This window comes from Zootoca vivipara, chromosome 8, assembly GCF_963506605.1.
Source record: "Zootoca vivipara chromosome 8, rZooViv1.1, whole genome shotgun sequence".
Taxonomy (NCBI): Eukaryota; Metazoa; Chordata; class Lepidosauria; order Squamata; family Lacertidae; genus Zootoca; species Zootoca vivipara.
Window position 1 is genome coordinate 56564814 of NC_083283.1, and position 13029 is coordinate 56577842.

General features: G+C 43.5%; 1 protein-coding gene across 4 annotated transcripts in view; it reads left to right on the forward strand.

Annotated features, from left to right (window-relative positions):
- The window catches only part of NFATC1 (nuclear factor of activated T cells 1), a 140887-nt gene that overhangs the window by 64515 nt on the left and 63343 nt on the right, over positions 1 to 13029 (forward strand). For all 4 annotated transcript variants that reach the window (XM_035126468.2, XM_035126467.2, XM_035126466.2 and 1 more), the window contains exons 4-6: positions 4231 to 4433; positions 11170 to 11342; positions 11709 to 11849. In XM_035126468.2, coding sequence (XP_034982359.1) covers positions 4231 to 4433; positions 11170 to 11342; positions 11709 to 11849 — 517 coding nt within the window. The remainder of the gene's footprint in view (positions 1 to 4230; positions 4434 to 11169; positions 11343 to 11708; positions 11850 to 13029) is intronic.

Genomic DNA, 13029 nt, shown 5'->3' on the forward strand with positions numbered 1-13029 from the left:
CCCCTGCACAGTGCGTGTTAGAAGGGGATATATGGTTTGTGTTTGCAGTAAGAACTGCCCATCACAAAGAGATGCAAAATGTTGATGTGTGTGCGCGCAGTTTTATTCAACTTGCTTATTTTTCTCTTGTCTGGACCTGACATAAGTGGATGACTAAGTACACGATACATTTGTCAGCAAACATCTGGCTTGAATAATCACCCTGAGGAATTGCAATATCTGTTTTCAAATTCAAAACAAGCAAGAATGAGAGGGAGCGTGGCAACAAACGTCTGAGAAAAATGCGTCCGTAAATTGCTGCAGTTTTCTTAGGCGAGAACTTAACAGTTTAACTGCTCAGTATTCTGCACTGCAGTGCAAAGGCAGCAGGAATCCAGGAATAGCTACTGGACTATTCCACAGGACTTCATCACTGGTGCATAATGCCTTTGCTTCTGTGGTGGAAGCCAGCATTGTGCCGGACATCTGCAGCCATTGGCAACACTGAATTGTTATTGGCGGGAGAAGTCCCATGTAGGACTAGAGAAGGACCAAAGCCTCTTGCATTATCAGTCATGGTGCCCTAAGGACCCTGGAAAAGACTCCATTCCTACATACTGTCATTCCATTGTGCTGGTGAAAATATGTTAGGCACTGACTGCTGTGGCAGAACCATACAGTTGCCCCACTTGCCTTACATGAAATTCTGATCAAGTTATTGGTGCCATAGGTGTGAAAATCAGGGGCAGTATCTGCCTGCTTGTCTTTGGTCATGGTGGGAGACACATATCAGTTTGGAATTGATCGCTGTCATAGGGCAAAGTGGGTTTTCAGTGCCCTGCTGCTTTTTGTGATGTAAGTAGGCCAACTATCAATAGCAGGTGATGTAATTGTGACGTAATGGTGTTGTCTCAATAATTACTCTGGATTCCACCACAAACTGCAAAGTGAAGTGAAGCAAGGTGATGGCGAGACCTCCAAGTTGTGCCTCAGAGTGTAAAGATTTTTTTTTTTTAACCTACATGTGGATCAGGGCTATAAATCTTTATCAGAAAATGTAACTTTGCATCCTAGAACCGCTGATTACAACTCCTCCAGGCAGCAAATCAGAAGCAAGGTGTTAGGTGCTGCTACTAGCTTTTGAGTTGAGTTAGCATATATAGACCAAGACACCTGTCTAGAGCGAGACTTTGATGAAATCTCAGGACTCCTTTTATCCTATAAGTGTAATGCTTGGCTGGACGCCATGTTCCACAAGGTTTGCAGAAGTTAATTAAACCAATAATGCTTTCACTTCAGTCTTTCCCATAATAAGTTAATGCCTGCTTCCAGATAAGGTAACTGCCCACTTAAGCGTTGATATGCAAATCATTTCAAGAGGAACGAAGCTACCAAGTCCCATCCATTAGCAGGGTGACGCTGACAGAAAAATCTGGCACAGACAAAACAGTCTACTTGTAGCTTCCTTGTTTGGCTGCAGTAATGCAAATAAGCTGTAAACAAGACACCAGCTCAAGCTACACACCCTCGATGAGCCATATTGTATGTACCATCTTAGATTTCTGATGACCTCCCAACAGGGCCAGTCCTACCATTAGCAAAATGAGGTGGCCACATCAGGAGGCAGATGCTGTTGGCTACGGTGGCAGATGTTAAGGACAGAACATGCACCCCCTACCCTGCATCCTCTAAACCAGTGTTTCCCAAACTTGGGTCCCTGGCTGTTTTTGGACTACAACTCCCATCATCCCCAGCTAGCAAGACCAGTGGTCAGGCATGGTGGGAACTGTAGTCCAAAAGCAGCTGGAGACCCAAGTTTGGGAAACACTGCTCTAAACTACCCTGCTGCCCTTAGGGGTAGAGGAGAGCACTGCTGCTAGTGTTGGAGTAAATGTCAGTTGACAGGCTGGTTGGCTTCTGCAGGTGGAATGGATGGGGTGCCATCTTGTCCTTTGCCTCAGGCTGCAAAATATCTTGGGCTGCACCTGCTTCCTGAAAATTCCTGCTGTAGTTGACAAAATAGGTGCTGCTGTTCTAATGAATCCCAACCCTGCCTAGATGAGCAAAAATTCTTCATTATACACTAGTATAACTCTTCCCTTCCCTTCCTTCCCTTTCCATATTTTTTTCTTTTAGCCAACAGTGGTAACTTTTCCTGTGAACCTTTTAACTAACAGTAACAGACATTGCCATGCCATGTTTTGGTCACAGGGGAGAGCTGAACCAGTGAGCAGCTTTTCAGTCTCCTTCCATATCCATCAGGTGTACTAAACACATTTGGTTCACATTACAGTGGTACCTCTACTTACGAATTTAATGCGTTCCGAACGCACATTTGTAAGTCGAAAAAAATTGTAAGTCGAGTCCCATAGGAATGCATTGAGAGAAAAAATTCGTAAGTAGAAGCAACCCTATCTAAAAACTCGTAAGTAGAAAACATCCTATCCAAACCGCATCCAAGATGGCGGACGCAGCTCCATTCGTAAGTAGAAACATTCGTAAGTAGAGTTATTCATAAGTAGAGGTACCACTGTACTTCTGAGGTAGGGCTGAAGGCGCCTGATGTAGCATTTCATAAAAAAAGGAGCCAATGACCAAATGTCCCCCCCACCCCTTCCTATCAGTCTCATGACTTTCAGCACGAAAAAAGCCGGCAAAGCAGTCGGGAGGCTTTTATTTGGTGATCCTTTCTCAATATCTGCAATCTCCATGCAGCAATATGCCATCAGTGACAAAACATTTCTTGAAAACACTGAGGCTGGGTCTCACACAGGTTTCAGAAGGTCCACCTAGCTCTTTCTAAAGAACATACATGCAAAGTCCAGAAAAGGAGAAAATAATACGATGCACCCTGGTCTGTGCTGCTAGTCTTCTTTGCATGCTTCAAACACAGAATTGTAGTAATAGCTTGCTTTTCAGCACTATCCTTTGTGCACCAGCTATTTTGTCTTGGCTAGCAAGGACAGTCTGGTGGACTCTGTGCCAGCAGAGGGGCTTCTGAGACACTTTCCTCTGGAGCAGTCTCAGTGCTTCCCAGCAAGGCACTCCCAGACATTACTTCTACCCCACATACCAAGCTGTATTCCCACTGTTTAAAGGAGTTTATCAGATTGAGACAAAAAACTATCACTCCTTATCTTTCATTTAGCTTTAACAGCACATTTTGTGACCCCCCTCTCCTTTTGTTTTTTGCTAGCTAAGGCATTTCACAAACGTACACAGAAGGAAGGCCAATTGTGCCAGATATAATGGGCCTTGCGTGCGGCAGAAGGGCTCCCTTTGGCAGAGTTTTAGTGGTGTGCACATCAGAAGCTCTGCCTGGTGTGCAGCTTGCCAAGAGGTAGCCAGACACTAGCGCAGATTGAACTACTTAACTTGAGGTTCCCCCCCCCTTCCCTGCCTCTTCCAATCCGCTGATTTGATTTGTTATATTTCAGCATCTTGTATGTCACCACTACACAAACTACTACAGTCTGAACCCCTCCTCCCCTCTCTTTCTCTGATGAATCAGGTGTGCCAGAGCAGCAGGAGATGAGCTAAAACTGCTACTCTTGACATCACTCTGTATATGCTGTGTGCTTATAGAATATGCATCTTAGGCTTCAGCCTAGGCACACTATAAAAAACCATTCTACAAATATGCTCACTTATCGTGAAGGAGGCCTCAGTACCAGGGGCTAGAAAGAACCTCGTTGCTCAGACTCCTTAAACTGTGATGCCCACATGACCTCTCCAGCTATTTGGATTCTCTCTCTCTCTCTCCCTTGCCCCCATTTCTGTGCGAGTACCTAGGCATATTATGCTGCCTCCTTTGAGGGTGCCTTCTCTACGTCAACACACAATATTGACAGCAAAAGTGATGAAACTTAATCCTCCTGGTTTTCACCCTCCTGCTACCTATTTGCTTTTCCAGAGCGACAGAGACTCTCGGCGTTGCTAACCTGTTTTCTGTCGAAAATGGTCCCATGAAATGTATGCATCTGTGCTGCTCAACGTCTGACTGCAGTGCCTTAAGTCATCTACAATAATGATACATTCCCGGAGTGTACCTTTTTATTATCCCTATATTATGTTACCACAAAAAAAGGAGTATGTGTAGGTGTGGGGGGAGGGGGGAGGAGAGCTTAACACTTAGCACCTGTCACAAGTTTTCTCCTTAAATTAAGACTCCCTTGCATATAAAAATTTAATAGATTCCTTGCAGTTTATGTGTACGGTGCTTATGCAGAGTTCTTTCTGTTCTCCTGCCAGCTACACGGTTACTTAGAAAGTGAACCGCTCACGCTACAGCTGTTCATCGGGACTGCAGACGACCGCCTGCTGAGACCCCATGCCTTCTACCAGGTTCACCGGATCACCGGGAAGACCGTCTCCACAACCAGCCACGAAACCATACTTTCCAACACCAAAGTTTTGGAAATTCCGCTTCTTCCTGAAAACAACATGAGAGCAATGTAAGGCACACATCCTCCCAACACTTTTGGTGCTTTGCATTTCCCTTCTCCGCTTTTTGTCTTCTCCTTTCCCCCCCTCCCCCTTTTTAAAAACTGAGTGCCAACTGTATGTAACTTACCCGCCCCTGGTATAGAATCCTGTACAATATCTTTATCATTTGGAAAATTTCCCTAGCTTTTGTGTGCCTATTTTGCTCAGCAGCATTTTAATGCCTCAGTTAAAATTTACACATATTTATTTAGGACAACTGATCGGTTGAAACTCTAGATAGAAAGCGACAATGTGCTTCTTTGCCATTTAAAATCTGAATATCACTTACAGTGCCTCAAATATTTCCAGCCTCGGCTCCCGCTTTTAAGTTCCTAACACACCACCACCTTATTCCTGCAGGCTATTCTGCAATAAAGGACCTATTTGAATCTTTCCTACGAAGAAGAAAATAGGAGTGTGTTTGTGTATGTAGGTATTTAGGAAAAAAATTAGTCCAGGTCCTTTCTGAGGTTGCAGCTAAATGAGGCAAAAGGTTGGGTAAGTTTCTTTCGACTTCTTAATTTTAATTTTCAAACCAAAGGCAGCCGCAGGAGGCTGAAAACTAGAGCAAAGAAGGGTTGTACGTACATAGGAGTTTCAACTTGGATGAGCTCATTCACAGTTCTTGAAACAATCTGCAAACTGAAATGCAGCTATATATCAAAATTCACACTTCTCTGAATTTTGCACTGTGGTTCTCCAACCAAAAACAGGTACAAAATGTATTGCTTAGGGGAAGATGTAAGTAACCAACCATACCAACAGTTTGTGTGGAAAGAAAAATGGCTGAATATGAAAAATATATACAGTATAGCCAGTTCCCCATGTCCAATAGGGATGGACAAACTTGTCAATTTCATTTTCTCATTTTTTCCAGTCTTAAATTCAGTTTGTCATATTTCTGGATTAATTAGAAGGGTTTTTTAAAGTCCTTATTTAAATATGTCAGCCCTGTAGTGTACATCTGCCCAAATTATTCTTATGTAGTGTTGCCTAATATACGCATGTTGCTAACAATTTTACCTACCACAAGATACTCTTGCATGTTGTTTTCATGAATGCTTGCATTTTTATGCACACTTTGCCTCCACAGGAAAGAAAGGTAGTTAGCAGAGGAAATGATTTTGAGCGGGGAAAATGATAGGAGGGCAAATAATTGTGCCTCCTGCCAGTCCTTCATTGAAGATTGTAGCCTTTGCAGCTGTTTTTGGTAGTTTGAAAACGTTGCAGAAAACAGACACACAACTTCATGGCATGTATGATTTCAACCTGAAGCATTTGAACCAGGGATAGCCAATGTAGTGCCTTCCAGATATTGGGGTCTACCACTCCTTGCAAGCTGTAGCCAGCATGGTCAGTGGTCAGGGATGATGACCTTAGTAGATAACAACAACACATTGTACTGCATTTTTTGTTGTGAAGAACTATTGTTTTGTCCCCCCCACACTGTCAGGCTTAGAGTAGCAGCAGTAGCTGACCAAAGTAGGGTTTGTATCTGGTATCATGTCATCCCAGGTTAATTAACACTAGCTTAATTTATGCCAGGTTCTTGTGTATAAGATTGAGCCCTAATTCACTGTGGCTACAATCCTGTACAACCTAGCAGTTCGAAAGCACGTCAAAATGCAAGTAGATAAATAGGAACCGCTACAGCGGGAAGGTAAACGGCGTTTCCATGTGCTGCTCTGGTTTGCCAGAAGCGGCTTTGTCATGCGGGCCACATGACCTGGAAGCTATACGCCGGCTCCCTCGGCCAATAATGCGAGATGAGCGCGCAACCCCAGAGTCGGTCACGACTGGACCTAATGGTCAGGGGTCCCTTTACCTTTACCTTACAATCCCGTACGTGCTTACCTGGGCATATTGGATAGAATGGGACATCGTTCTTTGTTAATATACATAGGATAGCACTTTGACAGTTTGAAGCAAAAGGCCGACTTGTATGTGCAAAGCCAAGCCTTTCCTTTGGAGAGTTACACACAAGTTAATATGGGATCTCTCTTGTTTTTGAGCAATCCAACAAAGTGAACATGGAGATAAATAACTCGCTCTCTTTCTCTCTCTTTTCCCTCGCTGTGCTCCTGCAATATATCAGACCCTATAATTACAATGATGATTTGATTACCCAGATCTCAGTTAACCTGAAACGCTTAGGTCTCGCTATATCAATCTATGTAATCTTGCCCTGTGTCAGTTTAATTATGTGTAAATACCACAGCTGTTTACTTGAATGCCGAGACTAATCAAATGTTTTTGGTGTCTGCCAAGCCATTTAGATCAATGAGGCAATGCTACACATATATTTATTGTAAGATCTTTCTCAGAAATTAGATTTCTTCCACCGAGACCTGGAAAGAGAGGCTTTAACTGTGAAGCTCCATGATTGGAGAGTTTAATTTGCCGGGGTTTGCCTTTATTAACCTGCCCCTCCCCAATATTACATTTAAAAAGAGGATTTCATGGATATATACGGCAGGAAAAACCTCAATCCTATGTGGGATACTCAATAGCTGAGAAGAATCAGCTGGCGTTTCCCCTGCTGTTTGCCTTTTGCAAGCGTACAGTAAAAGTTTATTACAGTATATCAGGGATATAGGATTGTTCTAATGGACTTTAGAATGGTACGTGTGTTAGGTCCTGTCCTAGTCATTTTGGGGCTTAATAAGGGTTTTTTCAATACTGTGCTGCATCCAGCAAAAGAGGGCCAATGCCAGCTTCCTTGCATGGTCTTGAGCTGTGTAACGTCTCGGGTTTGCTTGCAACACAGGAACAACATTGGGGTTTATGATGTCTGGCCCTATGTCTAATTGGACATACTTGCCTGCCACCAAAGCAGCTCATCTCATAGAATTCCCCCACCACCACCGAAAACCAAGACAGAGACAGCTCCGACCGTTCTTGATATTTTATAGCAGGAGTGTTGTGTGCCAAATTCTAGTTGAAAATGTATGTGGAAACTGGCTTTCTTCCACTGAAGTCGGTGGCATGCAATCAATTTATACAAATGGAGCATATGGCCAGCCCTCTTCCCAGTTTGCTGAAGTAAATTTACTCCTTTCTTGTCTTTGGCAAGCACGTAGCGTATTAGTCTTCCCCATAACTCGCGTCATAATGACAAACATAATGGCAGTTTATGTGCTCCTTTTCTTGGTGCTGAAACTAAACAAAAGGGAGGAAGTTTTACCTGTTGAATTTTTGTGTGCCATGTAGTAGTAGTAGTAGTAGTAGCAGCAGCAGCAGCAATGGTAAGGGCTGGTTGAGATAAAAAGCCAAACCATTGGTTTGCATAATAAGAGCAAGCCTTCAGGGGCCTTCTTCATCTTCTGCAGCCAGATACTTCCCTCCTTCTTTCCTAGTCTGAGGCAAACCGTAGTTTGTTGCTTCATCCAAACCCTCAAAACCAGGGCTGGAAGCCAAGTTCAAACTATGGTTGTCTATCTTGGATTGGAAGACAAACACCCCCAAACCAGGAAAGGAGTTGTTGTAAAGGGGAGGTGGATATGTGCAACGTGGAGCATCTAGAAGACTAATTTTCATGCCATCTAGTCATTTGTTGTTGTTGTTTAGTCGTTTAGTCGTGTCCGACTCTTCGTGACCCCATGGACCATAGCACGCCAGGCATTCCTGTCTTCCACTGCCTCCCGCAGTTTGGTCAAACTCATGTTCGTAGCTTCAAGAACACTGTCCAACCATCTCGTCCTCTGTCGTCCCCTTCTCCTTGTGCCCTCAATCTTTCCCAACATCAGGGTCTTTTCCAAGGAGTCTTCTCTTCTCATGAGATGGCCAAAGTATTGGAGCCTCAGCTTCACGATCTGTCCTTCCAGTGAGCACTCAGGGCTGATTTCCTTCAGAATTGATAGGTTTGATCTTTTTGCAGTCCATGGAACTCTCAAGAGTCTCCTCCAGCACCATAATTCAAAAGCATCAATTCTTCGGCGATCAGCCTTCTTTATGGTCCAGCTCTCACTTCCATACATCACTACTGGGAATGTAGTCATATTCTGTCTGAATCAGCCCAAAGCCCCAGAGATTGAAAGATAATAAAAGAGGTGAAGTTGCTCTAATTTTACAAACTTTTTTATGTCCTCCATTATAATAAAGACTGGTTGAGTGGATCTCTGAGCCAGAGTCTATAAATTTTCGTAACATTATTATAATAAATTTTAATCAAACATTCCTCTCAAGGTTTTTTGTGGTTGGTTTTTTTGTTTTGTTCTTTACATTTCTAAGGCTTGCTTATGTCTGTGAGCTGAGAACCTCACACTTAATGTGGGCTTAACAATGGGACCAGGGTGAAGAAAAGCTGTTCCCATTATTGTGCTTTGCATTTAAGTCCTGATTCTGCAAACCATGTTTACAATGAAGAAGAAAAATACTGACATATTCAGTGTAAAGCAAACTCAGGGATCCATTAAGCATTAAGTCCCATTTGTTTCCCTTAGTACAGGCATGTCAAACATGCGGCCCTCCAGATGTTTTGGACTACAATTCCCATCTTCCCCAACCACTGGTCCTGCTAGCTAGGGATCATGGGAGTTGTAGGCCAAAACATCTGGAGGGCCGCATGTTTGACATGCCTGCCTTAGTATGTTTTGATAAAGACAATACTCTGGAGTAAATGATGTTGGAGATTTTTCATCACCTCCCCCACCCCCAAGATTTCATTTCTTTAAGGTTTTCTTCAAAGCATGATTGCTGTTAGCTGGCTCTTCAAAAATGTAGTACTTTTACCTAGCAAGGGGTCCATTAGTACCATGTGATGCAAGTGTTGTTGGTTCCCCATTCTTATATTCCTGCTCTCCTTTTTTCATTCTTGCCATTGTCCTTCTAGGAAAATTCCGAGGACAGCCTTGGAATTACGCCTTCTGTTCTTAGATCCCATGGATTTTGAAATTATATCCAGTTGGGAGCTAGTGCTTCCCCGGAGCCAGGGATGGGGCAGTCAGGCACTCTAGAGAGCCCCTCAAGGGGCAGGAGGGTGACGGTGGCTGTGGCAAGCAAGTGGAGGGCTGTGGCAAGTGGGGGAGGGGCTAATCAACTGCTGTGACCACCACCTGAGGCAAGGAACTCAGTTTAACTAATGCAGGGGTCGCCAACCTTTTAAAACTCATGTCTGAGAGAGTGTGATGGGTGCCAGTCACAACATGGCTGCCATGGGGGCGTGGCATAGCACAACCTGGGGGGCATGGCATAACACAGAGTTAGAGTGCTGTCATGGTGAAGCTTTTCCCATAATTGTATCTCCATACTAGAAAAGGCTTAACCTGTTGAATTGCTGCCTGCCATACAGCTGCTAAAGGCTCAATAACCCTGTTATCCCCAGTGATCCTAAACCAGAGCCTAGGCTACCATCCCGTACCCACTTACCTAGGAGAAAGCTCCATTAAATACAAAGAGACTTACTTCTAAGTAGGCATGTATGCCACTGTACTTTAAGTTAAGTATATAGTGAATTCTTAAGGGGTGCCTGAACGCAGCAGAAGTCATGCCCAAACCTCTTTGCAAAGTTTCCACATTTTGCATTTGCCATTCTTTGGGAGAAGCCATGGCTGTTTATAGTGGTGGTATGATACTGCTTTAAAGCTGTCGTGCAGATGGGGCCTTAGAAGGGAACAGCACATTTTGCTGCGTAACTTTCTACCTAGGAGGGCTAGAGGCTTCATTTTTCAAAATGAGAGCTCAGAGTCTGGGGCTCCTACCTAATGGACAGCTTTTGGACTCGCTTGCTGGTACATATCAGTTTAGTGGTTTGGGAGCCTTTCCATGAAAAGGGAAACACTGTATCAGCTGCTGATTTAAACATCTTTATAATCAATAGGAGTTTCCTATTTTCACCTGAGAAATGTTGATAGGGATAGAATAGGACACCCCTATTTTCATTGGAGAAATGTTGGAGAGGATGTAACATTTCTTTTTCAAAATGGCACCTGGTTTAAACTTTATCCATAAATCCTGAAGCTGTTTTTCTTTTCTTACCCAATTGCTCAACATTCCCCTACCCTTAAATAATTTTCAGCATAACGGCCCTCCACTGGTGTCAGAGCAAGGAGTTACAGCATTAAGAGAACCATTCAGTAATAAATATTCGTGGAATGAAGTTTCAAAAACACCTCAGGATTCTTAACTGCAGTGCTAGGGACAGTATATTCCTGTTTGTCAGAGAAATGCCAGAAAGATTAATGACGTGGGTCTAACCCTGTTAACATCGATCATGGGGTTTTTGTTAGTCCCAGGAGCTGGAGCCAAAAGCCCCAGATTTCCACTGAGTTACTTCCAGGAGGTGAATGGAAGTGGGAAGGGAGCCCCGTGATCCTTGCTGTTATATCCAAATGTCCCATAAAAGGGAAGGGATATCAGGTAGCAGTTGCCCAGCAACTCTGTAGGCCTCATGCTGCCATGTGGCGAATTAGCAAGCAGTGCTAAAATAAGAGTGGGCCCAATGGGCAACTCATGTTAGCTCCTTTCCAGAGGCGGCACTCTTGAAAGCTTGGATAACTGATTTCTAGATTGATTCAAGGATGGATTGAGCTGTTGGGGAAGGACTCCCCGGGGGATTTAATTCTGTGAATGGGAGCTATGTGGTACCTTTTCCTCAGTGAGATTCTAATTCCCCTCCCGCCCCTTGAAAATAAAATAAAATGCTGTTCTGGAAGCTTATGAAGGCTGGTTTAAAAGTTCGATTTTTATTTGTTTGTATTTGGACAGCATTGACTGTGCTGGGATACTGAAACTTAGAAATTCAGATATAGAGCTGAGGAAAGGAGAAACAGACATTGGAAGGAAGAATACACGGGTTCGACTGGTCTTCCGTGTTCATATCCCCCAACCTAATGGGAGAACCCTTTCTCTCCAAGTGGCATCCAACCCAATTGAATGCTGTGAGTATAATCTCTCTCTCTCTCTCTCTCTCTCTCTCTCTCTCTCTCTCTCTCTCTCTCTCTCTCTCTCTCTGTGTGTGTGTGTGTGTGTTCATGTGCACGCTTAGCATCAATGTGTTCTGCTTTGTCTGTTCCATCCTTAAAATTCAGCCAGGACAAAGCATATTTCAGCCATTGCATCACTGAAACCAAAATCAAAATCATTTCCAGCAGAAATTGGCATTTCTTGATTTGGGTAGGCTTGCTAGAAGGGATCGTGGTTTGAATATCGGGACGAAATCTTTCAGACCTCTGTGTATGTGTTTGTGCGTTCACAGTATTTAATTTGTACTTATAATAACGGTGCTTATTTCTCAATCTCATCAGCTCAAAGATCTGCTCAGGAGCTGCCTTTGGTAGAGAAGCAAAGTGCTGATAGCTATCATGTGATGGGTGGAAAGAAAATGATACTGAACGGACACAACTTTCTTCAAGACTCCAAAGTCATATTTGTGGAGAAAGCTCCAGGTATTTAAAACACTGGTCCTACAAATGAGTACAGATCTGTGTTTGTGTGTTGCTGGTTGTATGTCATGACAAGTAAAAGTTACATGGGCCCCTATCCTTTTTTTTTATGCAGACAGTTTTAGAAATATAGAACCTGCAATCCTCTGGACGTGGCCTGATGCCTGGCTCCTACGGTATCAGCTGCAGCCAAGCAGCCAGAGCTCAGGGATAATAGGAGTTCTTAGTCAAACACCTCTAGGGTCACAGGTTTCTTACTGCTGTTTTAGAGGCTTCCATAAGCGACACTAATAGCCTGAACCTGAACATGTTTGGAAGTAAGCCCCACTGACATTAGTGGGAAAGCCTAAAAATGCTATCCTTTCTTAAATGCATTAAAAAAACCTAGTGAAAGAAGCAAACATGTGTTTGCCACTAATACGCACACATCAGGAAACCTTTGCCAATCTCCCCCAACAGGATGTGTACCTACACAGAGCATGTATTTGCAGACCCATCTTCTCTGCTTCCATAGTGTACATATCAGGGAAAGCACTCTGTGTTTGTATCTAAATGAACACTTGACTCCAAAGGGGCACTGGCAGAAAGGGATGGGCCACCTCGTCCCCTTCAACTGGCTCATGGAAGGTGCCTCATGATTTGGAAATCCTTCTCTTCCATTATGGACCACCCTATTAATGAGGAGAGGCTTTTTTTTAAAGGGAACTGATGGGGAAGGAAGAGACAGATTCGCCAGCATCTGCCCAGCTGTGTGAATTCCAAAGTGTTAGTTGTGTGAGTCTGTTGGAAAGAAAAAACAACAACTGCGTCCTCTAAGACTTTAAAGACCGCAACTGCATCCACACAGCAGTTTATTCCATTTCTCCCAACATTTCCCTTACTGTTAATTTCCGTGTATTAAATTTCAGCTTTCACACAATGTAGAAGCTACTTCCGGAACTTTAGCGAAAGCTAGCTCAAGCTTAATGCTTGTCTCTGCATCATTTGAAAAATGTAATTTTTCCCCCTATAAGCAAATAATGCAGGAGTGAGCACTTCATTTAAAAACTGAAATGAATTAAAACTTAAATGTAATTAAATAGACATTTGGTGCTTCTGTGGGAGGTGGGTGGGATTGTGGGGGGTGGGAGAAAGTTGCAATTTTTGGCGTCAGGTTGGTATCCATTTATTCTCTTGTGTAGAG